Source organism: Anser cygnoides, chromosome 13, assembly GCF_040182565.1.
Source record: "Anser cygnoides isolate HZ-2024a breed goose chromosome 13, Taihu_goose_T2T_genome, whole genome shotgun sequence".
Lineage (NCBI taxonomy): Eukaryota > Metazoa > Chordata > Aves > Anseriformes > Anatidae > Anser > Anser cygnoides.
Window position 1 is genome coordinate 6,076,627 of NC_089885.1, and position 26,602 is coordinate 6,103,228.

The 26,602-nt window shown below is 46.9% G+C and overlaps 3 protein-coding genes across 10 annotated transcripts; 1 reads left to right on the forward strand and 2 right to left on the reverse strand.

Moving 5' to 3' along the window:
- Positions 1-3,498: 3,498 nt before the first annotated feature.
- LOC106047525 (uncharacterized) lies at positions 3,499-13,546 on the reverse strand. 2 transcript variants are annotated; one of them, XM_013199064.3, is made up of 10 exons: positions 13,167-13,545; positions 12,300-12,413; positions 9,775-11,460; positions 9,103-9,202; positions 8,286-8,434; positions 8,002-8,114; positions 6,361-6,450; positions 5,350-5,472; positions 4,694-4,889; positions 3,499-4,062 (listed from the first exon to the last, which is right to left on the reverse strand). In XM_013199064.3, exons 1-9 carry the CDS (start codon positions 13,225-13,227, stop codon positions 4,704-4,706), a joined length of 2,622 nt encoding a protein of 873 aa, XP_013054518.2. In that variant the 5' UTR covers positions 13,228-13,545; the 3' UTR covers positions 3,499-4,062; positions 4,694-4,703. The 2 variants fall into 2 exon arrangements, with proteins under 2 accessions (XP_013054518.2, XP_013054519.2); XM_013199065.3 differs by having other exon boundaries at positions 3,499-4,889; positions 13,167-13,546.
- Positions 13,547-15,990: 2,444 nt separating this feature from the next.
- LOC106047527 (glutamine amidotransferase-like class 1 domain-containing protein 3, mitochondrial) lies at positions 15,991-20,235 on the forward strand. Its single transcript, XM_013199066.3, has 4 exons — positions 15,991-16,153; positions 17,816-17,987; positions 18,735-18,936; positions 19,549-20,235. Exons 1-4 carry the CDS (start codon positions 16,046-16,048, stop codon positions 19,739-19,741), a joined length of 675 nt encoding a protein of 224 aa, XP_013054520.1. The 5' UTR covers positions 15,991-16,045; the 3' UTR covers positions 19,742-20,235.
- Positions 20,236-22,079: 1,844 nt separating this feature from the next.
- LOC106047511 (uncharacterized) lies at positions 22,080-26,219 on the reverse strand. 7 transcript variants are annotated; one of them, XM_048070750.2, is made up of 4 exons: positions 25,986-26,219; positions 24,125-24,235; positions 22,596-22,733; positions 22,080-22,359 (listed from the first exon to the last, which is right to left on the reverse strand). In XM_048070750.2, the coding sequence occupies exons 1-4, from the start codon at positions 26,130-26,132 to the stop codon at positions 22,273-22,275; spliced, it is 483 nt and encodes a 160-aa protein (XP_047926707.1). In that variant the 5' UTR covers positions 26,133-26,219; the 3' UTR covers positions 22,080-22,272. The 7 variants fall into 7 exon arrangements, with proteins under 7 accessions (XP_047926707.1, XP_047926705.1, XP_047926706.1 ...); XM_048070748.2 differs by having other exon boundaries at positions 24,047-24,235; positions 25,986-26,218; XM_048070749.2 differs by having other exon boundaries at positions 24,107-24,235; positions 25,986-26,205.
- Positions 26,220-26,602: the final 383 nt, after the last annotated feature.

Genomic DNA, 26,602 nt, shown 5'->3' on the forward strand with positions numbered 1-26,602 from the left:
TCTTTGGGCATTTGGCTGCTGTGTCCACTTGATCCTTACACCTCCACTTCTTCCTCCTTCACTTTTTCTGCTCCACAAAAGGCTCTTGCCTTAGCGACTGGGACTTGGTTTAATCTGCAGGTGAGCACAGCTGCTGGCAGCTGCAGGCAAGGAGGGACCGGAGCAATTGCAGGGGGTGATAGGAAGGGGGACGGGGGCTGTGGCAGGCTCTGGGTCGTGCAAGATCTGATAACCTGGTGCAGGAGGACACGGTCCTTCGCAAGGCTGCATGTGGAAGGATGCCGCGGGCAGTTATCGGGCTTAGGGGAATTTTGAGGAGATAAGGAGAGCCTGGTCGGGGCAGAGGCAGCGCTGCTGGTACTCACCCATCCCACAGAACAGTGCACTGAAAGGGAATTCGGGCACTTCCTGCTATTTTAGGGTGTCATTGCTGCCTGCAGAAGGTGACGGTGGAACCCGTAATGGCGACAAACTGGTTCTGTGCATCTGCCATGACTTCAGCAAAAAGCAGCACGAGTGCTGGGAGTGAACCTGTGACAGATCACAAGGAAGGCTGCTGTGCTACCGGTGGGCGCTGAGGAATTTATTGTGGCTGCTGAGCCCTGGCCAGGTGCAGGGGCCGTGCTGAACTGGCTGTGCAGGACGGAGCTCCCCATCCTGCCCCCCAGCACCACCCCTGGCACGGCCTTGCTCCATCCAGCCCAGGGGGCTGGCAAGTCGGATCCCGTGAGTACCAGGATGGGAACTGAGGCAGAAGGCTGGAAGCTGGCTGGCTTCGTGTCCCTTCACAGCCCACCAACACGTGCTGGATCTGAATGGAGAACCTACACCGAAGGAGCTGGAGGTAGAGGGCCTCCATTGGAGGTCACTGACCAACAGCCTGGAGCCACCAAGCTGACCACCAGCCCTCACGTGTATGGTTGGCTGTCTCCTGAGTCCCCTTGGCAGTGAGATGCCAGCACCCATGGGAATGGAGCAGGGTAATACACCGAAGCCCCAAAACGCTGCTGCTGCAGAGCCTCAGCCCCAGGTCTGACAGCGCAGTGCATAAGAAGGAGGTGAAAGTGTTGGAGCCATCAGAAACATTTCTAGCTGGGGCAGAAGGGAAGAATATCAGAGTCACAGCTAGAAGTTAATCCAGTTAGTTCTTGCTCTGACTCCAGAAGCCCAATTTCCAGACGGCTGTTTTTTCCCCACAAGATTTGTTACACAGCCAGTTGCTGCTGTCACCCAGCTATCTGTTCTGCCTTGTTCCAAGCCTTGGCACCAAGCTGCTCCATAAATTCATTACTACAGCTGGCACGAATGCTGGGGATGCCCAGATGGCTCTAGACCATCAGAGGTTGTCCTGTTCTTGGCTGGGCAGCACAACACACACAGCCGTCACAGATAGAAATCCGAGCTGGAGCAGCTGAAGACCTGGCACGGGTTTTAAAATATGCTGTTTCTTTGTTGTCCTTAGTATTTCTCCAAAAAGAGACAAACCAGATTATCTAGTCATTTTGTAGTAATAACCCCAGGCACTTGATGTTATAGGGCGGAGTACCAGGAAGAATGCAGCAAGGTGAGTAGGACATAAAATCATTGCAAGGGGTGTTTTCAGATGCAGTGCCTCAGTAATGCCAAGGAGACCTGAGGGTTTTGATGTGACTGATTATCACCCGATAAGGACTTTCCTTCTGCCTTTTCTCCCAGCTGATGTTCCATCCCAAGCTATAGGCAGATGTTGGCTTTTGTATATGAAGAGCAAGAGCCAAATAGATGAGGACCGCGTCCCTACAGAGCTCCCAGTCTTGGCGTTTCCTTAAGCTGGAGGCTGTCAGGACATTCCAGGCTCTGCCCATGTCTCAAGCCTTCTGGTCGGCTGGTTTCACTCAAGAGGTGGTTGTGATGCCACCCTTCCTCCCTGAACCGCTGCAGTATCAGGTCCACCCACTATACCAACACGCACCCTTATGAAGATGCCATTGAGTCAGTTCCTGTCCCTATGGCACAGCTCTATTCTCAGAAGGGCGAGCTGTTTTCTTCCTGCGACAGGAAAATGCCCTTCTTTATTTTCCATTCTTTTTTTTTTTTTCCATTGACATGGATGTCTGGACTGCACAAAGGGCAAAATCAAGGAGGGACGGCCCTTCTTCCTGGGTTGTTTCCAACCCCAGTGGGATTAAAGCGTTGGCTATTTCACAAAGAGGTCCATTCATCAGGTTATTTTGTCTCCCAGAGAGACCTTTCAGGCCTAAAGCCCTCAGAGTCACTGACAATGAAACCAAAACTGGCCCTTCTCAGAAATCTCTTGATTTTCCTCAGTGACTTCAAATTCTTTCTTTGATGGAGGTTTGGGGGCCCCAAATCCCTTCCTGTCCCTCGTCTGTCACACAGTAAAGCACCAATCCTTCCCATTGAGCAGGATGGGAGAGGAACAGCACCAGAAGGGCACACTTAAAATCTCCTCTGAAGAGGGCTGGGCAACAATGTTTGACCCAAACCTACATTTTTAGCAATGAAAAGTATTTTACAAATTCTTGTCAACATCTCAGCATGGATTTAATCTATAATTTTTCAGCAAATTGTTGAAAGAGACCAAATGTTTCTGATGGGAGTATTTTGGATTTGCTGCTTGTAACAGAGCCTTTTTTTCTCTCTCTACTTTCCTTTAAAAATGTTCTGCTTCACCTTGAATGCTGGGAAAACTGGAAATATTACAAATTCTTTTGCCTTGATTTAACTGAAACATGCCATCTAAGTCTCCTCCTCCCTAAGTTATTTCTTTCCAGCTTGCTTGGACATGGGAGAGGTATGGGTGGGGTGAAGAAAGGACTGAACTTAACTGAAGTCTTTCCCTGTCTTGCACCTGTCTCGCGAGGTGGTTCCCTGCCTTGTTCTCCCAGCGTCGTGATACTGGTGTCAACAGTTCCTGTAAGAAACAGGCACCATAGAGAAAGACTGAAGGAGGAAAAAATGGATCCAGGCAAGGCATCTTGTGAAGAATCCAACTCCTTAAACTGCTCTTAGTCTGTGGTACACTAAAATCATAGAATGTTTTGGGTTGGAAGGGACCTTAAAGATCACCTAACTTGGTTCAAAAGTACCATTACATGCAGCACAGGGCAGCAGCATCCATAGTATATTTAAGGGCTGTTTTCCACGGCAAAAGGCTTTGTAATGCTCCTTTCCAGATTAATACTCCTTACCATGCTCCCTCAGATTTTGGTGACAACGTTTTTTAAAAGTTGGTTTAGGAAAGGAGCCAAATTCAGCCTTGGTGTTTATGAACTCATTAGCACTCCCCAGCGAAGCTGGCACCAGGGGGTTGATGTTAGGTATTATTCTCTCTTTCCCTCTTCTCTCCCACCCTAGAAAATACTGCAATTTCATTCACTTGTAAGATCACTTGTGCACAGTTAAGAAACCCCAAAATGCTGAAATCCATAAAACCATGACCTGCAAAGTTTTTTCCAGGTTCTTGCCACAGTTGGTAGCACAGTCCTGTGTGACATATGACAGTTTATTGAAAATATTTTATTGATTTCTGTAAGTCAGTTTTAATAAACACCAAAGAGATACAGTAAGTGGACTGGCAAAATGAGTTCACAAACTCAATTATCTAACATTTTCTTTCTCTGCAGGAAGAGAGCCAGTTCTGTAAAGAACAAGCTGAGAAGGCATGGTTTTGCCACAGTTCACAGAGGTTTAGCTTCTCTGACTGCACAGCATTTATGCTCAAGTTCCAATAGCACTTCAGGTGAAATCAATAAGATTATTCATTGGTTTCAGCTGCAGTTTGATCAGCACCTTGCACCTGAGTCAGGTAAGAGTAATATCAACAGTTTTCAGAGGCTAAACAAGCCACTAACTGCACGGCCAGGCAGATTTTGCCAAAGAAAACTCTTCATGTTGGTTTGAAACTTCTTGTTACTTCCTCCAGGTCAGTTACCACTCTTGTACAAAGTCTGCACTCTGGAGGAAATGTACCGTGAAGTATGTTCAGTTATGCTAAAAGGCAACAGACCAGCTTCTAGCATCTTCAAACGCAGTGCATACGATTCTTCTGAAATTCAGACTCTGCAGAAGATAAAACGAGAAGGGAGGATCTTCCATAATGCTCCAGCACTTCTAAGGAGATACTATTGGAGTCATCAAAATGGTAATTCCACCCTCACACTAACTGTGAAATACAGAAAACCTCAGATAACAGCACTTGTGGTTAGTGTCAGCTTCCGTGACCTCTACCTGGAGAAGATACACCAAAGACAGCCCCAGCTCCCAAGGCTTCATCTATTTTTAAGAAGTTCACTGTATGCACCAACATGGGACCTGAATACACCTTCCCTTCTCCCTCACGCGTTTCTAGTTCCATGCAGTGTTTATTCCTTAACATATAACTGTGTAGCACTTCAAGATATTCTCTGCCCCAATCAGAAGGCCTTAACTCCTAGTGAAAAGAAAAAAAGCTCCATTACTTTGGGGCTAGTCATTGATATAACACTTTGTCATGCCAGTGAAAGCTGGCAGTTTCCATAAGTGAAAATTTTACTTCTACAAACTGAGCGAATGTAGTTTAGAAGTCAGCTCTGCACTGCATCCAAAGGTGAACGAGTCACCCCTGCAGCTCAGAAACCTCTCCCATTCCCCAGTTTCACCTCTACACCATTTTCCAGCAAACACCTCCCTCGTGAGCATGCAGCTGCTTGACCTGCACAGAGTCAGAGACGAGTGTGGTTCCCATCAGTGGAGTGCACCGGGGCTCTGGCTGCTGGGGCAGCCGTGCCCACCCCATTTCGCACTGCGTGGCTGTGGTTTGGGTGTTCTTCCTGGCCTTTTGGGGTCCCGGTACCACTGCCAGGAACCGGTGAATGTTTCTTCTGCACCTGCTCCAGTATCTGCAGCACCTGGAATTAGTAAACACAGCTGTAAGCAGGTTACTAGTTAGGAGAAAGAACTAATTTATTCTCCAGGTATTTAAATATGCCCTGTTCTTTTTCAAGCTGCCTGTCTGGGCATATCCTTGGGATTACACTGTCTATTCAAAGGTCTCTGGGACAGCTGTCAATGGAGCGCCTGCTGCACAGAGACCTTGGATCTCAGAGCTCTTTCCCTGAATGAATCAGTCTGACATTGCATGGACCAAGATGGGCCCAGCACAGAGAGGTGCAGTGATGTTTGCAGGACCAGGACACAGGCAACGCGGAGCTCTGTTTTTCTGCTCTTTCATACCAGACTATGATAACTCCTCATGCTATCACAGATTTCTTTCTGGAACCAGGGAACTCCCAGTCTGAAATCCACTTAATGGAGATGTGCAAAGCAGAGAGAAAAAGAGAGAAGAAATCAGATCAGGATTAATTTTACCTGAGACTTGGGGATGATACCAACTCTGAAGAATCCTATATTTCCACTGTCAATTTTGGTACAGTCCACAACAGTAGAAGCAATATTCTCTGGAGAAGGACCATCGCAAAGAACTGCATCCACCTGAAGGGCAGTGAAATTTCACAGCAAGCTCAGGCACATAGGCAGAGAGATGGCAGCTTCCCTCTCTCAACATCTCAACAGCAGGCAGCTGTTAAAGGCAGTTCCGCTCCTTCCTACCCCCCTGTGTAACCACTACCTATTGAATTTGGAATGAATGAACTCAGTAAAAGCAAAGAGAGAGCTCTATGGGATGTAAATCAGCAATATAGCAAAGCAGATTTGCATCAGATGAGGAGTTTTGAGGGAGTCCCATCCAAAATCAGATATGTAGAAAAACAATTTATTTTTTTTTGAGTTAGTGGTGGGAGATTTGCACTGCCTCTTGTTTAAAACTGCCTTAAAATAATCTGCCATGAATATATTTTCATAAGTGTAGTATTGTCAGGATTTAGCAGTGAAAAGAAAGACAGCCATCTGAATGGCCATGGCCATTGTACTTCCAGAACTTACAAAAGTTCTAAAAGCCAGAAATGTTTTAAAGCTCTGGTGCCAGTTTTAGACCAGCTTCAGCTAAAGATGGGAATCTCCAACGGTAGCCGGAGCCCTGACGCATTCAGGCACCAGTTGTTTAATTGCTTGTACACAAAGAAGCATCTTTTTTTATTGCTCATAACATCCTGTGTTGGAAGATGAACTAACTCATGTTGCCAAGCCCTAGCTATGCTTTAGAAAATAGAAGCATTTGGGTTTTCCAAAAAGTTTCTTATTTTACACTGTTCTTTCACTCTAGCACCAACATGAGTGACAATGACATCTTTTTAATTACATGCTCTCCCATATTCTTGGTATCATCTGTTGACTTGCCTACTGGGAACAGAATGAGTGAGTTCTCCCAACCCTGTATCTTTGGGGACTTACAAGGCTGAAAAGACACAAAGCCTCCATTACCTTATCTCCCAGCTTGGCGTACACTTGGTTGTGGTGTGTTGTGTCTGCCTCTCCTGTTGGGTTAGCTGACGTGACCACAATGGGGCCAACCTGGTGGCAGGAAAATGGAAACAAGAGCCCTGAGCATGTTTTGTGGTACAAAACAGATGAGTTGAACTGTGAAGTTCCCTGGCGAATCCCCGTGACTCTATAAAGAGCTCAGTGTGACTCTCCCACGTAAACACCCCTTCTGCGTAGGCAACTAAAGTTGGAAGAGACAAATCCCTCCAAAACTGTGTGAGTGACTAAGACCCTGCTGATTTGGGGTTTCCTGACGTTGAATCAGGCAAGAACATTTTATTTTCAAGCAATAGTAATCGCCTAAAAGGTACAATGCCCGTCCTAGAAATGCAGCAGTGAGCAGAACAAGCAGGGTGTCACGGTTTCTCTGGCAAAGCCCAGAAATAGAGCGATTAACCGTGGATTTGAGCTGTGCAAAGAACGGCAATTCCTTCATTCAAGGTGAATTTACTAGCAAGGTTATGGGGCTGTATCCACTGTTCTTTGCAATACACCTCCTATAGCTCCTGCAGGTGGGAATAGCAGCCTAACAATGCAATTCCTTCCACCCAGAGCACGGTTACCACTGGCCAAGTCAGAGATCATCATTTTAAAGGCAAGGCTATGGAAGAAAACTGACTCCCAGCACAGTAGGCAGCAGCATCAACATGCTCTCATCCAGAGCTGTGTCAATGTAGCCCGGGGGCAGCGCTCAGCACTGCAGCAGAAAGTTTCCTACTGTGCTTTCTCTGCAGGTTTTATGCCAGTATGCTGCAGCTGATCATGCATTCGCTTGCTGCTGCTGCTGCCAAGAAGAGGTCATGCAGCATGCTGCAGAAGGAGCTTTCTTCCAAGCGGGGATCAGAAAACCATACGGACAAGCCAGTGTCTGGCCTACAGCACTGTAATAACCTTGAAGCTATAGCAGGATAGGACGGGCTCTAATCCCACGTGTCTGGGCACCCTGAAATGTTTACGTGCTCACCCCAGCAACACACAGACATATTCTCCCAGGTTGTTAGCCCAGCAGCTTCTGCCTGAGTAAAGTCACGAAGCAGGGATGCTCAGAACATAGTGCAGGTTGTAACTGATGTTGTTCTACATTTGGGACCCTCCCAGGTTATTCTGGCTTCAAACAAGCCTGTGCTTGCAACAAAAATGTTCAAGATGTTCAAGGCAGGAAATCAGACAATGTGTCTGTTAATTATATCTCTCCTGGCATTCTGATCTGGTGGTCTGTTTTCTTGCTTTTAGCCTCTCTTCTGCAATAAAATCAGCTACCAGCTGTCTGCATAACTCATCCCTTCTTCCTTAATGATGTTTTTCTTGTGGGAGTTATTCAGTTTAACACTTTTCACTCCCCAGGAGACCACTCTGAACATGCTATCATCCTCACTGCTTTGAGAAAAAAGGTGGGGAGGGGTGACGTGCCAACACCCAGCAAGAGAGTGAGCTGAGTGCTGCAGTCTCTCCGTCCTTGACCCCTGAAGCAGCCCAGAAGACCTGGGTGCTGGTGGCTGACCCCACGTCTGCTCCCTGTGTGGTCGAAGGGCAGGCCCCACTTGCCAGTAGTGCTGGGATGAGTGCACCCTGACCACTCACCAGGTCGATGAGGTGTGTGGTGACGGAGCAATCAGGGATGCGGATGGCAATGCTCTGAGGGGTACCGACGTATTTAGCAGAGTCCTTCATCCCCAGGAAGTCCACCCATGCACCTGCACAAGGAAGAGTGGCACAGCACTTACTGATGCACGTCCATCCTCACGCAATGGTCTTACCAGAGGTATTGCCACGGAGCTCATGGCATTGCAGAAAAACATGACTTAAAGTTGGAGTTTCAAAGCTAGTGCTCTCCAGAGAGCTTGAAACTAACAGCTTTTCCTCACCTCTGGGAACCACCAAGCTAATTGGAGATGGCCAGGCAGCTTCCATGAAGTCCCAGAGGAGGGGGCTAAACAAATGCTTTGCAGGTTCCAGTTGCTTCAGGCTAGAAATCCAGAGTGACATGGGGCGCTCCTGAGCCTGACGTTTGGAGCTGTAGAGAGGGCAAGAAAAAAAAAAAAAGAGTTTGGAAGTAAGCTAGAATTTATTTTCAAGCTGAAAAAGGAATTGTGTTGGAGAAGCCTAGAGTTAAACAAAGGGTGTGGGCTCTGCTACAGGTCAGCCATCTGTAATAAAAGTAGGACTGTTCAATAGTTGACCTGAAAGGAAGGGACGTGACTGACTGTTCCTGATCATAAATTACAAATCAAGGTCTTAGCGTCTTGTGTTGTGATGGGTAAAAGACCCAGTTGCCTAAGTTCTGAGGGGTCCCAGCTGCTTACAAAAGTACAGCTAGAGACATTTGTTAAATACCAGAGGGATTTTGGTTGTGACAACATGTATCTACAAATATATAGAAGGGGTGCCCCATTTTGACTTTTCTTGATCTTTGAGTTTCCTTGTGGTATCCAAGCTACCCAGCTCTATCACCTGTCAGGAGCCGTTAGTTTGTTGTAAGACAATTCCGGCTCAACTGTTTCCATTTCTCATTTGGATCTTCTGCCCAAGCTCGTCACCTTATTGTTCCTAGGAAAGCTAAGCTATGTGTCTCCTTGCTCTGGGCGGCTGCTATAGCCAGGACTCACTATCAGCTGTACGTCCTAGTGGCCTCCTTAGACTAGCCAGGGAAACCTTCAGTGGGGCAGCGAGACAAACACTTACCGGTGAGCTTTCTCCACAGCATCAGGCCGATTACAGGCTGCCACAAGCACATATACAGTATCTGTGGGGATGCCACAAGTCCCTCCGTTCTTCAGGATATCTGTTGACATGTGAACAGGGCAGAATCCCTTCAGTGACTAGAACTGAGGGGCTGTAATTCACGGAAGAGCTGTCACAGACAAAACAGCCAATTCAGTGCTCTCATATCTCCTTTTCCCAACTAACACAGTATTTCCTCTGACAGTACATTTTCTAGCATTCATCCAAGAAAAGATTTGGTATTTAGGGGAGATCTGAGCCGCGTTCATTTGGGCCAGAAGTCATTCAAACCTGTGGGAAGAGCAAGTACCTTGCTTTCTCTGTGCAAAACTGTCAGTGGTAGCACTAGCCTGGAGGATTCGTGTATCACATATTGGATGTCCAGCAGACAGGGATATGATACAGGACAAACAGCAGCAAAATCACTGCTAAACTGAGGAACCGGTTCTATTTCCCACATAGTGTGTTTTGCTTCAAAGGACATTTGTAACTTGGCCCACTTGGTCAAAATGCAATCAGGTTATTGTGGTTTCCACATCTGGATTGGAAAAACATCCTTTTAATACTGTTCTGCTACAAAATCTCCCAGAATTACCCCTCCACCCCACATTATCCCCTATACATTTCCCTTACCTGCAATTCTCTTGACTGAGGAAGCTTTCCTGGCAGGCAGGTGAAGGCACTTGGTCGTTCCTCCCCCAACACCACTGAGCTGCACAAGGGGCCTACCCATCGGTAAGCAGGAACCCTCAAAGATGCTGTTGAAAAGCGCAGACAGGAAGCAGTAAAAGCTGACCAGACCAAAGATGACAGTAGCAGCAATGTCATAGCCGACTGGAAGAGCACCGACGGCATCCAGCAGGAAGCTGACAGCAATGAGCAAGAAAGTGAGGGAGTAAAAGAACCAGGTGATGTTTAAGAAGAGTGTGCAGAAGACAATGAAGCCATTGAAAAGCATGAAAGCAATGATGCCTACTGCTGTGTGGAAGCTTCTGGTCGTGCCATAGAGGCCACCATACCTTGCCAAGCCCCAGATGATCCACATGACAGCATAGAGAATGAAGGCACTGCTCTCCAGGGTTTTACCCCGGGCAAAGGCCACTGAGCCACCTAGAAACTTAAGGATCCCACCAGCTACCACCACCCATGGGATTACAACAGTAGCGAGTGGAGCCTGTGGGTCCCCTGTCATTGTTATAGCAAAAGAAGCAAGGACGCTGCATGCATAGCCAAGTACTTCTGCATCGGCATACTTGGAGTACCCTAGGTAGGGAGTGTGAAGGTCTGCCCCTTCACGAAGCTTCAGGAAACTGCTGCGAGCAAGCAGGGCCTTCACAACACCCTGCCCAATTGGGACTTTGGTGCCTGCTTTCACGTTGTACAGGTGAATCAGAGCCATCAAGGCTGAGGCCACAAAGATGGCCACATCCACACCTTGGGGTCCGCCTTCGAAAAATCCCTTGGGACGGCAAGCTAATGCAATGCAGTAGGCCACATAAAACAGCAAATACAGGCCATCCACCAGGCTCTTAAGAGTGAGAAAGAGAGCCAAGACAGCAAAAAGAATTGAAAAAACGACAAGGAATGGTGTAGGGAAGGATGGTTCCTCAGTTTGCCAGACTGGGTATAGAAGGCAATAGCCTCCCGCAAATTTCAGGATGGAAGTGAAACCGAAGAAGGTAGCCATTAGTACATCCATTGCACGGTATGATAAAATGCAGACTCCAATCTGGTAGACCCCAGCTGCCCACAGCCAGGGCATTTGTCCGATAAAAAGTTTGCTAGTGACGCCCAGGAGCCTGCAGCCAAAGACACTGGCAGACAGCATGTTCAGGATCACACCGAAAACCGCAAAATGATTCATGCTACCACTGGTGGGCTGGATCTTCTCATGGGCCTTATTCTTGGCCAGATCTGTGCCGGGGAGGGCAATTTTCTCTTTGGAGAGGAAATAAACAATCCTTCCCAGAGCAAAATAGCCACCAACCAAGCAGACAATCATATAATTGCAAGCCACAGCAGAGGAACCAAAAGACGTGCTATAGTGCATGGCGACTTCATGAGCACTGGCGAGTGAGACAGCAGAAGCAATCAGAGCTAGGATGACCTCTCTGCTAAGGAAGCCCACCACTGCGACAATGAGTAGTGCCAAAGTAAATGTGACCAGGCCAGGCACCAAGGCATTGCGGAAATCACCGGTGTCGTTCAAAACTCCTTGCCCTTCCAGGATGAAGACCACTCCATAGCCACACCAGAACACTGAGATGGTCAGGCAGAGGGACAAGAACAGGGACGCATCTCTTTGGCTTCTCCGAATTCCTATGAAACAAAGGGGAATACAGGCAGAACTGTGATTTTCACAGAGTAAGTTATGGAAAGCCACACTTACGATAGGCAGCTGTGCTACAGCAAGCACATGGTGTCTTGGAACCATGATTACAACACAAGCATGTGGCTGCACAGGTCCTGCATGACTTCAGACAGAGCTAAAATGAGCTTGGGTCAGTCTGCACAGTGCCCCATTACACAGTGTAGACATGACTATAAAGTCTCCCTCAGAGCAAACTGTGTGAACTCACAAGTGTTTGTGCCTCTCCCAGGCTGTCTGATTTGTAGTGGAAAAAATACCAGCTTCCAATCTGGGATTTTCATGTTCTCACTGCTCCAAGTCACAAAAGGAGAAATAATTCAGCATTCATTCTGAAGAGCATGGAATTTGTTATAATAAGTGATTTTTCCTCTTAGCCTCACATATTGACAAGCACTTTCAAACCATGGATGCCTAAACTAATCTAAGAAAGCTTGGGAACAATTTTTAGAGAAATTCACTCTCATTTAGAGTATATTCACTCTGTTATATATTCACTCTCTTATATACAGACAGAGTATATTCACTCTGTTAAAACTCTCAGAGATTGTGATGAAGCATTTGTTCAAAACTATCGTTTATTTCTTTGGTTACTTATATAGGAAAAATGTGATGTGCTGATGAAAAAATAGATTGTGAAAAATGTGTGCGTGTTGATTCCCTAAGCAGAATGGATCAGTGATCTAGCAAGACTGACACAGTTCATATAAACCTGTTGGCAAAGCAGACCAAATACTTGTAAAGCTATAGGAGAGGGAGGCCTTGAAGCTGGCCACCCTCCGAGTCTTACCTGCATACGCCAAAAGAGATGATAAAATCAACAGAAGGATTCCTAAAGCTGTGCTGGGGATCACTGGGGCTGCTCTGGGTAAACTGTAGAAATGCACTGCCAGCAAGAGGGATCCTGTGTGTGACAAGGGAGGTGGAAAAAGAGAAAGAGCTTGTAAACTCTGGCCCCTAAAAAACAGGAGAGAACCAGAGTGACAAGAGCAAGCAAAAGAGAAAAAATAACAGTGCAAGATCTGCAAAGAATGAGATCTAGAGGGAGGGTGTTGTAACTTGTTTTGTGTCCAAGGTCTCACCTCTTTCTGGGTGCCCAGTTTTAAGAAACTTGAACTTATTTGTGTTTGAAAGTGCTCCGCCGTTGTCGGATAAAGGTAAAAATTGGATCTCAGATTCCAGTTATACAAAAGGCAGACAGACAAGCACACACACTCTAAAGACAATCCCATAAGCCTTGTGCCTACAGAAAACTAGCCTAAAACTGAAAAGTAGCAGCACTCAGGAAGATGAAATGCAAAGGAGGAAAAGAAAGGGAGTGAACACAGAAAACAGAGCAACAGGGAAGACAGAGAGAGAAAAGGAAGAGAGGAAAATGCATCCAAATAAAAATCATTTATGAAAATGACTATCAAAAAGTTTTGATTTGCTTCCCACTCAAGATGGATTGAGTACAAGAATTCAGGCCAGCGTTTTAAAGCCAAGACAAATATTTTGTTGGCTGCTGAACCAGGCAGAGGGATCTCCGGATCTAAAAGTTTTACCCAAGCGGAGAAGATTCGGAACAAACAGACGTTTTAGCCCCTTCAAAAAGGGGGTTGTCCATGAAAGCTAGTCCCAACCCCATCCTCCCATGCCAAGAAGACTCGATCCCTACCTGCGGAAATGCCCAAGAGCCCTATGGAGTAATGCAGTGACTCAGCTTTTCTGACTGCCATCGCAGAGTCCGCTGAAGACCCAGATGCGGGCTGAAATGCTGCCTCTCTTTCCTCCCTAGCTCTTTATAACCAAACCAACTTCACTGGTCTGTGTTCCTCCCTGCTCTCCACCCCTTTTCCCTACAAACATCTTCTGTTAGTGTGCCTTTCTACATGCGGGAGGAAATGCAAATGAGTTTCTTGCTGCAATAAATTTCAGTCTGTGAGTCAGAATGAGCTGCTGGTAGCTCCCTCCAGGGGCCTGTTAATTTTACTGTTGATTAACCCTTGTTAAAAAAGACACTTGAAAAATAACGCTGATGGTTTATTACTATTACTGCCTTTTTGCTATTGCCAGTAAGGAAATTACACTGCTAAAAATTAAGGGTTTTTTAAAGAATCCATCTTGCTGGAGCAAACAAGTACTTTGCAAGCCCAGGAGCTCCCCGGGGACCAGTTATTTCTCCTAACACCGGCCGTGGTCCTGCTGTTTGTCCCTGTCACAGCTATGAATGCCTGGCACCACTGTCCTGTGCTGGGCAAGCCCAGGGCATATTCAGTGCCATTCCCTTAAAGGTGACTTTTGTTCATGTGCCGCTCCATGTCTATCTAATCCAGCCTCTCTGCGCACCCTCCCAGGGAACTCCTCCTAATCCCTAAGTGGCTTTCGTGAGTGAGGAGCGTGAGCATAAAATCTGGAAGAGTCTTGCTGGCTTTCCAAGAGAACTGTGCAGGCAATGAAGTGAGTATCAGTCATTCCCACGATCACTGCTGTAGCCCAAAGGTGACATAAGGGACCTATGGAGAATATGTGATCAGGCCATAAAGGTCTTTACCCATGAAGGAGGCCACAGAAAGCAGTGGACAGTGGCTCAGGGTTGTGATGAGATCATGTCGGTCACACATCAGGTGGGAATCCAGAACAGTCCCAGACTGGATCCACAGCTAATGCCAAAAGATGCTGCTCCTCCTGCTCTTTGAGCCATGTGGACCGGGGTGGTATGCTTCCCTTGAACACCTGGATCCCTGCATTGGCTCCCAAACCTTCATGGTTTCTTTTTTGCTTTGGAGGATAACCTTGAAGAAGAGCTTTGGGGAAAAGGGTTCCTTCACACTCATCTTTGTTAGAATATTAACACAGATTAAAGCAAGGTATTGATGTGTGCAGGTACTCCCACACAGAATGGAAAAACTCAGCCGAAAAGTATAAACTATCAAGAATACATCTATTGCAGATTGATCTTTAGGCTCAATATGTCTTTTGAGATAGGTCTTGTCACATGGGGAAGCACTGGAACAGCCCTGTTTTGCCTAGTTACACCTAAACAATGATTTCAGTGAGGGGAACCAACACAGTCAGTTTGCAACATGCAGAGCTCGGTGATGTGGTTTACAGGAAATTGTAAGTTTGTTTAAATATCAGCCTTTAGCTGTCTTTGTTCCATCAGTGATGGGACTGGTCTCTAACCAGCTGAAGGAGGAAGAAACTATTTGACTATTGAACTATGTTGAAGTTGCAGCATGATTCAGCTATTTTTTCAAGTAAGAGGAAATAACGCATTTCTAAATCACATTCAGAATACTCAGATCTGAAACCAAACAGCAGGTAAAAGGCTTTGGGAATTTTCTCCACGTATCTAACAGTTTAATTCCCATTCTGGATAATAAAAGTCCTGTCTCCACCCACCATACAGTCGGTTTTTGTTACTGTTTGTATAGTTAGCAGCTATGAATATGTGGTGCCTGATTTTTTAATCATTTTTTTAATCAATTTTAAGAGATGCATGCAATAAATGAAGTCACATATATCAGAAAAGAGTACCTTCCTCACACCTGCTATGACTAAGGAACTCGCCAAAACACTGTTTCATTATACACAGGATATATTTCACGTCTCTTCCAAATATGACAGACCTGAGAAAGTTTTCTTATGAATTATCCCTGAAAAACATTCTTCCCCCAAGTTGCTTGAATTCTGTCGTTCTCTAAAGAATGGCAAGATAGCCTTAAGCGGCTATATTTATTTCAACAGTGCAAAGCTGAAATAAAACGGTTCATAATCTTCTCAGGTATGAGCATGTCAAGGATAAGGGAAAATGGGTTTCCACACGAGCAAGGGAACTTCCCCATCACATGCTGTGAATCTTGCAGCCATGTATCCCTATCAAGGTGAGGGGTCTGCCAGCTCTTGCAGCCGTTTTCCTGGTAAACGATGTTGTCACATTCTTAGAGCGATGGTGTTGTCAATGAAGAATCACATTATTCATTTCTAACTCAGGATGTGAAGGCCAGGAAACAAACTGGGCACAAAGCTTCTGCTTTTCAGAGATGGGGTGGGAGGCTGAGGACATTTAAAGTCAGAAAAGGAAACATTGCTGTTAAAATACTGAGGCTGCTGGTACAATGTAGGGTTTAAAAAATGGGGCACAGAGAGGAACTGCACTGGCTCAAATACTTGCTGTGGGCTGGCTCCCTGTGATAACATCTTATGCACAAAAATTTGCTGCTTTAGTCTGAAATAGAATGGAAAATCGACAGCCGAGAAGGAAAAACACAGCTGCTCTGTTGTACAGGTCGTGTCGGCTGGGGATGATTTGGAGACAACGTGCTGGGAAGGAGGTCTGCAAGGGAGCAGTCAATTGAGGAAACAAATAATATTTACATGCCCTGCCCGTGGCACTGGAAATAAAACCTTCTTGCCAGTAAGAAATTCAGCCCAACCCTCCTGGCCCCACCTGCTCCTGGGGGAGGGATCATGCTATAAAAGGCTCCAGGCAGCGCACAGAGATGCACAGCAAATTGGGACTCTCTGGGGACTCCTCCTGCTCTGCCTGTGACCATGGGAAAGAAAGTGGCTGTCGTGCTTGCTGGCTGTGGGGTGTACGACGGGAGTGAGATCCATGAGTCTTCTGCTGTGCTGGTGCACCTCAGCAGGGAGGGGGCACAGGTAAGAGGCACCTGGCTGGCTCCTGCCCCATCCTTTTGCCCTTGCTCTGCTTTTCATTCGCTCCCCCTTGCACAAAGTACTCTGCTCTAAGGAGCTTTGCATCTTGCCAGACAAGTCACAAGCTCCCCGTTGCTGCTGGGGTAATTGCAAAGCGTAAATGACTGGGGTCAAAGCAAGCAGCACGGTGTCAGGGCTGCTACAGCAAGCAGGGACAATGCCCTGCTCTCTGCTCTGCTCTCCCAGCTTAGCTGGAGGAGAGGATTGGCGGCGTGCTAAGCACAGAGCTCAACAATTCTGTCAGCTACACAGCCTCTGAAACAAACTTTCTTAAATGAATCTATTTTTGGCTTGCACTTCCTCTTTGTTTCTTTGGTATTTCTGTTTCAAAGACTGCTATTGACTTTGGTTGCTTGAAATTCATCCTTTTGAAGCACTGAAGATTAAAACAGAAAATAGAGTTCTTGTGAGTTAGATTGGAGAAGGGGCAAAAAAGGTGATCTTCAAGCACCGGCTCTAACATGCAATCAGTCACAACAACTGCTCTTGGAGAGTCAAAGAAGAGGGAGAGAAGCCCTGTGTAACGCTAACCTCAGCTCTGAGCTGCCCACAAATCTGGGTCAGAGCCGTTCTCCTGGAAATCAGACTGCTCCGCCAAATATGAAGGTGCGGTGGTGATTTACATGTGCTGCAGAGCCTGCCCACCCAATTCCAAAGCCTTCAAAGTGTGTATTCACTTCGTGGACTAAAGCTAAGACTTGTCCAAAACTTTTCTGCACTGTTTGTAGTTTTGCTTCTTTTCCTTCTGTCCCAGAGCTGCCGTCGCTCTCCCCCTGCCTTACACGAGGTTGGCACGCTCAGAGCACTGTCCTGCACTCATCCCTTGATTGGCAGGGACCTCTAGTGGAGGAAACTCGGGCTTTATTTCCCCCACACCCATTTAATGCACCCGTTTTCTGCTTGCCTAAGGAAACAAAGTTTGTATACAGCCACAAAATCTATCACCCACCTGTTTGCCATCTTCCACTCTTACTTTCTGCGTGTGAGCTTGAAACAGTTCAGAAGGAAGGCGAGACACTCTCTTGAAAGGGAAATACTCTGGCCGTGGGAAACCAGTGGGCGGGGAGAAGAAACTCGAAGTCCTGTCTGAGGGCGGTGGTTTGACAGCAGCTTGCAGGGTGCTGGGTGCTCAGCACCCGTACGGGATGACTGGCTGCGTGCAGGCAGCCGGGGCAGCACTCGGGCTGCTGCAGCGAAGGTGGAAATTGCTTGGGATGAAGGTGGAAAACTAAGAAATGTGATTCACACGTGGCTCTTGGAATGACTCATTTTCCTAGGAAGGAAAGAGGTGGTTGCTCCCTTTCCACCACTTCAGCCCCCCCCAAATTAACAGTGTGGGCTATAGCCTCTGCCAAATACCCTCCTTCCTTTAAGGTGAGGGTAAATGTTTCTGTGCAGAAGCTACAAAACAGCTTACTTTTGCCTCTTTATAACAATACCTTCCTATTGCCACTATCAGATAGAAGTCAGCCTGAAGGTCACTGAAATCTCCAGCAAAGTTCTTTCCTAACCAAGAAACACAAGCGTTTTAATTTGCTACCTGTGGTCTTTAACATGCTTAGGATACATGCCTGAAGGATAACAGACCTTCCCTTCCCTTTTCAGGCAGAGGTTTATGCTCCTAACGTTGACCAGATGCATGTGGTGGACCATGTGAGAGGACAGCCAACTCAGGAGAAGCGCAATGTGTTAGTTGAAAGTGCCAGAATAGCCAGAGGCAACATCAAGGATCTGGCTAAGCTGGATGTGAAGGGGCTGGATGCCCTAATAATACCAGGTAGGAAAGACAGCATGTGGGGTCTGCATGCCTGGGGTCTTGGGAACAGCTTAAATATTCATGAGCCTTGAATGGCATGGGAGCCATGGGCTGGACGGGAGCTGGGCAGAGCACTGGCAAGAAGATAAGCTGAGAGATGGGACCGGCAGGATGGCCATCTTCCATCTGTGCTTGCACAGACTTTTATTACAAGAGCACATGGCAGTGCAGAAACTCATCCACAGAGAAGAGGGCAGACAACTGTCAAATGACTTAGCCTCTGATTATCTACTTAGTCTTACATCCAGCAGAAACAAGCTATCCCCTCCCTCATCGACACACTGCCCTCTGGGGAAGAGAAGCAGAAGCTGGGACACAGAGGGGGGGTGACTCAAAAGTGAAAAGCCTGATCTTTTTTGAAAGATTCTTTGGTGAAAGTATGACCAAATGATTTCAGTGGGAATTGATGAAGCCTGGAGTGAGGACTAAAAGACAAGTGAAAGCTTGTCAGCATGCCCCACCATAACAGGGTGAAACAGCACTGATACCTCTCCAGTTCAGTTCTGTTTAGAAGCAGAGATGGTGCTTTGGAGTCTTGTCTTGTGGCAGTCAGGAAATGAGAATATTCAGTGACTCACAATGGTTTAGCTTTCTTCTGTCAACACTGGGCAAATACTTCCATCCAGCAAATCCATTAGCATTCTTACAAAGCATATCCAACAAAAATCCTGCCCTGGAGTACTAATCTTTCTGTTTCCCTTTTCTCAGGTGGCTTTGGAGTGGCTAAAAATCTGAGTACTTGGGCCACCCAAGGAAAGAACTGCACTGTATCCAAAGAGGTGGAGGATGTCCTGAAGGCATTCCATGCTGCCAAAAAGCCCATCGGCCTGTGCTGCATCTCCCCAGTGCTGGCAGCCAAAATCTTCCCTGGCTGCGAGCTGACTGTGGGTCATGACACAGAGTGTGAGAAGTAAGTAACTGTGCAGTGCTGGTATATAATCACACCACGGAGATCACAGAAAGGCAGTCTCTCCCCAGTGTACGTAGTACCACTGACTAAAAGTTAAGCAGATCCTAGGCAGGAACAAGACGGCTGCTGAACACATAGTTGTGTTATGAGAGGTAGGGGTATGATCTGTCCTTACCCATTAATCTGTCCTTACCCACCCGTGAAAGCTGTGACCAAATTCTTCCAACAGCAGGGAAAAAACTATGATGGCTCTGGCTACTAGGCTAGGAAGCTGGTGAAGAAACCAAACCAAAAGGAAAACTCTAGAGTGTGCATTGAAGCAGCGGAACAGCTTTAGTGGAACATCAAGGTTTTATGTTGGCTTCACTTCAGATTTTTAACTCACTGTAATCTGGAGGCTTTCTGGGTTCTATAGTCCTAGAGAAATTCTTCTGATGGGAAAAGATTTACAGCTTATCAATCGGGCGTGTTGAAGGGACCATCTTATCTCTGTGACAGCCTAGAAGCTGTTGCTGTGAGGCACAACCAGGCTTTTCACTCTAGGCCTCTTTCAGATCTCTCTCTGCAATGACAGCTCCTCCGCACAGGGTTTATTCTCTTTTCTTCTTCTAGATGGCCTTATGCAAAGACTGCTGAGACCATGAAGGAACTTGGCTGCAAGCATGTGAACAAACACGTCACTGAAATTCACGTGGACGCGAAGAACAAGCTGGTGACCACCAGTGCCTTCATGTGCAACGCCCCCATTCACGAAATCTACGATGGCATCGGAAAAATGGTCAAAGAAGTGGTCAGACTTGCCTGAGTGCCACAAAGCCACAGAATCCAGCTCCTCTGGAGAGCAGGCACTAGGCCTTGCACTTCCCCTTTCATACCCACATGTCAACAGGCAAACTGCTACTCAGAGTTCTTCCCCTCATGGCCCACTGGTAGCCCCTGAGGAGGGAGAACTGGAGCGATGTAAGCACTGGCATGCTTTGCCAAGGACACGCCACTTACTGCGCTGATCACGAGCTGGCAGTAACTGGAGTGTCAGCGTGCATTTTGCTGACGTGCAGGTGCCAGGTTTCCACAGGGCTCACATGCAGCCGCTGTCTCTGGTTCTGAGCAGCTGAGCAGTTGCCTCGTCATTTCAGCCATGCCGTGGCTGACCCGACGTATCACCTGTGAACAGGAATTGGTCTGCTTCCCAGATTTGTTATAAACCCATCTCTCCCTACGTATGGCCACCTCACAGAATGGATGAATTAGTGGCAAAAAGAACACGATTCTGGTACTGAATAAAACAGATATATTTTACATGTGCTGAATTCTGCTTTTATTTTTGCGCTTTACTCTGCATGAGGACCTGCTCTTAGTGTTACTGGTTGGCCAGTGAATGGGGAAAATGGTATGGAAAGAAGTCACTAGTAACAAACTCCACTGCTTTTTAAGAATTTGTCAGAACACAGACTTGGTCATGAATGACATTGGCTGGTGAAAACAGAAGCAAACCAACATTAGCATGAAGGTTTAACAAGAAGTGGTTAAGTTCTTCTCTTGTATTAACCCAAGACCCGTTATGGCAGCATGGAACATTTTGGAAGCAGCCTAGCCAGAAAGAGTCGAGGGTGAGACCTAGGGCTGCAGTTTCCAGTCTCTCCCAATCTCTAGAAAAATTCTTAGAAACTATGTGGAAGCAACAATTCTGCATTCCAACAGGGACAGACAAGATACCAATCTAGCTGAAACTAGAATGGCAGACTGTAAACTGGTTGGGTGATTGCAAAGTCTGGCAAACAGAAGGCACTGAGAATAGCTGAGCATCCCACTGAGCTGTTCAGATAACAAGCCAGGCACGGATTTTTAGGGCCAGAAGGAACCATTTGTCTGCGTAATCTGACTGCTCTGCAGGAGCTGTAAAGAGCACAGTAACTCACATTTTACTGAAGCAAACCTGCTGAGAAGACTCAGTTTTGACTTAACGATACTGCTGTACTATTTCATAGCTCATTCCCACAGTTAATCAATGTTATTTAAGATAAACCATACCTTGTTTCTCTCACAGTTGAAGAGCTTACTTTCAGGAAAATGCGGGTTTCTCTCCATTAGATTCAAAAGCTTTTTAGTGGTAGCTGGTATGTTCTTCTTATATAGGCTCTTATTCTACGTGAAGCATTACATAATCATTACAGACTGAGCTGTTAAATTGTCTCAGTGTAAGACATTTTTTCTAAGCCAAAAATTATTTTCTGAGGCTCTTCTAAGCAAACTCTTCAGGCTTTTTATATCCTTTCCAAAACACTGGCATTTTGCACTCTCAACAATATGGGAAGATCCTTCAAGATTTCCACCTGTGACTAGAGAGGGAAGGAATTAACCCACATGGTGCAGTGGAGTAGCAAAGAGGGACTCAAGCACTTCTGGCAGAGACAGAAAAGCCCAGAGTACCATAATAGGGCAGTTTTACCCTCTTCCTAAAAACACAGAGCTTGTCCAATCACTCTTTTCTGTGTTATTTTTCCCCACTGCTACCCCTGCCAATCATTTTAAAGCTGCTGCCCATCTTCCACAACATTTAATAAAGATATAAAAGCCTTCAGAGGTATAAAGGACCAGCCAGTTTCGGGACAGTAGCTGCCAGGAGGAAGAGGGAATGTTTGCTTAGCATGAAAAGTCCACAGTTCTCTCGGTCCTTCGGCAATCCCCCAGAGAGAACTGTGCTGAGTATCCCAACCGCAGAAGAACATTCGGTCTAAATCTGCATTCCTAAATCATTAGAAAGGAAGCACAAATCCATGGGAGACCTGACCTCATTACATCTTCCACCTCATAGCTGCACAGTCTTCTCCTGTACTGCTCCTTCCGAAGGGAAATCCAAAGCCTAAGATATTTATTACCTTACAGAAAGTAACTGCTCCCAAGACCTCAAATCCTGTCTTTTACACAATGCAGATCAGGAAAGGCAGAGAAGTTTCTGCTATAAATGCTACCATTTGAGAGTTACACAGGATTTTCTGAAGTTAAGAGTGTTTTGACTAACTTATCAGATAGGCTGAAAAGCTATAGGATGCCATTGCAACAGACAGAACTCCAGGGACTAGCTGCAGAATGTGAATTAAGCTCAACCTTTAGAACCAACCCACACAGACACAGAGTTAGTAGCAACATTGTTTACTGGGATGTGGAAAACTGCTTGCAGTAATGGAGCAGAATCAACACCAAAGATGAAACATTAACAATACCTTGGTATATTTTCACACCCAAGAAATGCAACAAACAAAAAATAATGAAGTTGGAGAAAAGTCACATTGCAACCAGTTGCTTACAACTGAATGGGAGAAAAAAAAATCACAGTTACAGGTCAGTCAATGTCAGAATCCGCAGAAACTCCTGTTGATCCACTTCCCCATCTCCATCCGCATCTGCTTCATCAATCATCTCCTGTGGGATAACAAAGATTTGGGAGACCAGATTAGGTGGGATCTGAGAGGGTGAAGGCCGCTAAAGCCTGGTGTTTGCCACTGATGTTACCAGCGAAGGTCTCAGGCAAGGCTTCACATTAGTGTAATGCAAGACAGACATCGTGCCCCTTGCAAGGCAACACAGCACAGTTCCCCAACCTGTAAGACATTCCCCTCCCTCCCTGAGTAAGAGGAATATATTTGTAATTCACAAACCTGCAGCTCCTCATCTGTGATGTCTTCTCCAACCTCAGTAGCCACCAGCTTGAGTTTCTCAAAGGAGATCTTGCCAGTGCCATCATAGTCAAACAGCTTGAAACCTTTCAGGATCTCCTTTTCTGAATATGGCTCTGCCTTATCAAGGAAATGAAAATGTCATCATGCAAGCATGACATCTTACTGCTCTACAATCCCCAGTCAGACACTTTACACAGCAAACATTTAGAATCAAATCCAAGACATCATTTTGAGGAAAAAAGGGTGATAGAAGAGGGTTATTTATCACTGCTGTTTCACCTTTGCTTTTTTTTTTTTCCCTGGTGTTATTGTGCATTAAAGGAAAATTTCCAAGAAAAATTGTCGGAACAGCATGGAGATTTGGCCTGGAATATCCCGACAAAGCTTTGTCAGGAAGAGAGGGATTAGCAATGCTACTGGAAGAGGAAGCAGCTGCCAAGAAAGACCCAATGGCTACAGCTAGATTTTATTTAAAAAGAAAGCCAGGCCTACGCTGGCTGTGACTGCCCTTAGTCACCTCACACACAGACACTACATACAGAAGCCTGCAGTTAGGTGTGAGCTTTGACCAAACTCCAAAGCATTACTACGGGGAAAATGTGGATCTTCACTTAGCTCTTAGCCCAAGCCCAAGCATACACACCCTGGCAACTATGATAGCATGGACACAGGAATGGCAACGCCTGCTGTGCCCCAGTCACCTCCCCAGGCACCCCACAAAGCCTTGCAATGAAAACACAAGGATGAGAGAGGCAGAACCAGGCACACTGGTGCTCTTTGAGAACAGCCTCTACATGCAGCCAGGCATTAGAGGGTACAGAGGGGTCTGAGCCACAGGCATCCCAGGTGTGTGATGCAGTCTAGGGAACGTGAAGCAAAAGGCTGATATCGAACGGCAGCTCGGAGGACACTCCACAAGCAGGAGGTGCTGGCAACAGCAGTGGGCACTGAGGAATGATTTCTCTACAGATGGCAAAATTTTCGTGTTCATCCAAGGTGTGGCATTTGCTCCCTGCTGTCTTGATTTTAAGAAGATCGAGAACTGCGTGACTATAAACGCAGATGGAAATTCCACATGCAAAGGTTTAAGGAAGGGAAAATGGGGGCTGCACCAATTCCTGTTACGCTCGTCTCTGCTATGGTTTGAACATTAACAGCAGGACTCCTTCCTGGAGGTTTCTGGGTCCTTCGGTTCTGCAGGGAAAACCCCTGGCACTGTGTGTGTCAGCGCACTCAAGGCTGGGGAGGAGCTGCCTGCTGAAATGCAGCTGTCTCTACCCGAAGTGGACTTTCTGCGCCCTCTACAGTTCGCAGAAAAAGGCAGGAGGGGTAAAGACAACTCACCCTGGGGCAGGTATCTAAAACAGTTCAGCTGAAACTCCTGACTCTCCCCTGCAGGGAACCAGAGTTACCCAATCTACTGTGAGTACCTGCATTGTAAAGTTAGGCAAGAGGAATTTCAGTCTTTTCGACCAGCTGGGCTCACACACCATTTTCTGAGCCATCACCTGCAGAAACGACTCAAAATTTATCTTCCCTGACCCTTCCTCATCAACTTGAGAGATAATTCTCTTCATCTCCTCTTTCCTCAGTTCACAGCCCAGGGCCCTCATGGTTATCTGCCGAAAGAGAAAACAGACCCATGTCTGTGTACAAATCAAACAGAAACAAAGAGGGAAAGATGTCTGAAACAAGCAGGTACATGCAAATTGAGGGGAAAAAACAAAACAAAACAAAACTTTTTGCCACATTGGAAATCATATGCAAAGATAACCGTACAAACAGCTTGTCATTGTGCAGACATCAGAGCAGAGCTCCCCCGGGTCTTCTGACTTTGCAGTGAACCTGGGCCCATGGCAACAGGCTGTACACGTTCATGCGGCTATCCTTGATAACTTACCCAATTAAGAAGTTGCAAAAACCCCCAGACCAGTTCCGGATGCTCACTTTTGCCCTTATATTGCAATTTATTAACCCAAAGACATATTTATCAAGCCAAACAGAAAAAGGAGTTGCTTAAATCAGCCTACTGAAAATAACCCTCCTTGGAATGTGAAGGTTATCTCAACTCTTACAGATTCAGGTTGTGACTTTTCAAGGCACAGTCTCTGATAGCAATTCCTGCTTGCTGCATGAACACCCTCCACCACTTCCATCATCTCCTTTTTGCTCCCCTGCCACTAAGCACTGCATTCCCCTCCACTGCAACAGTGCCAAATTAATATATACTTACTTACATATGAATATATATGTATATATTTATATTATGGTTATTCTTAACCTGGAACACTTTTCCTATGCAATTCCCTCTCTGCTTCCACAGTTTGCTCTGACAACTGTGCATAGGGCAGACACAGCAACAAAAAGAAGCGGGCAGGATCTGTGCTAACTAACCCAGCTTTCAGCACCTCTGTGCAGACACAAGCTGGGTCAACTCCCTTCTCCATGTGAGAAGGAAGGAGCTGTGCGCAAGGTATGTGAGGGGCAGAGCAGGAGAGGGGCGTAGAGAACACAGAGCAAGCTATTCATCCACTGTTGTGTCCCTAGAGAACAGTGTTCTGTAGCTGTCTAATGTCAGTACTACGAGGTTGTGGAAAATTAGCAGGGAAGAGCCGCAGGCGAGGGCCAAGGAAAAGGAAGGCTTCGGTCCCTCCTAAGAATACCTGGCTGAAGCGTTGGCACAACGCTTACTTCACTGCTGGCTGCGTGACAAACCCGAGCTCCAGCAGCAATGTCTGAGAGCACAGTAAGCGGTCCAAAAGCAATAGGTGGCAAACACTAATTGCTCTGTAACAGCTCCACAACAGGTGGAGCTTGTAAATGATTAGCCCTATTTGCAACAGTTCTGTTTACCGCCTGTCATTTTTGTTTGACTACTGTAATTCAAGTTCCAAGTGCAAGCTCGGTCACAAAGCAAGCGTGTCATTCCTCCCAGCCAGAGGGGACCCAGGCTGCCGATCCAGGTTGCTCGGACTGCAAACACATCCCTGAGAGCAGCAGACCGAACGCCCTTCAGCTACACAAGATGTTTGGCGTCCCTTGTAAGGGCTGTTGGAGGGCAGGGCGTGTTGGGATGTTAAGAGACCTTTCCTTGCGTGTCCAATAGCAAATTGATGTTCCTCCCTGACTTGGTGGGGAAGGGAAGAAAGCCAGGATCAGGCACACACAAACCCTCACTGGTTTGGACTGAGTTCAGTCAGCAGCTGACAGGCTCTGCATCCTGGTATGAACTCCCGCTGCAGGCACAGTATGACCACAGTAACGATCACTTTCCCTTTGTGATATGGGTTCTAAGGCTCGGGGCAGAGGCACCGCGGGGAGGAGCCGCCAGCCTTCCCTGCCCGCGCCCCGTCTCCCCCAGCCCCTTGCCTTCAGGCCCCTGACGTCCATCTGCCCCGAGCCGTCCGCATCGAACAAGTCGAAGGCCTCCCGCAGCTGCAGCCGCTGCTGGTCGCTGAGGGGGAACGCGGGGCCTGGGGCAGCCCCGCTCCCAGCCGCTGCCTCCCCGGGCGCCATGGAGGGACCCCCGGCCCCCTGAGGCCTTCTGAGGGCAGGCCCCGCCCGGCGCCATGGGAACCGCGCTTCTCAGCTGTGGGGCGCAGGATGGGCGCCCCTCGGTTTTTGAGATTTGTTTCAAATGCTCACCCTGTGCCCCAGGTTTACTCCCACAAACACCCAAACGGGCGCTCCTTGGTTCTCATGATTTGTTTGAAACGCTCACCCCGTTCCCGAGGTTTGCTCCTACAAACACACAAAATCCTTTCATGGTTGTCAGCAACGAAATTGGTCTGAAATCCCCATTAGTGTCCTGTGCATAAAATTCAGGTGTAGCGAGGCCTTCAAAACAGCACTGCCCCTACCCTGCCTGGAGAGCTGAAGCTTTGGGGCAAGGCAAGCGCAAATGCTGACAGAAAATGACCCACATCTGCTTTTTTGGAGGAGAAGCATTACAGCACAACCATCAGCACTGAACTGTATATTGAGCT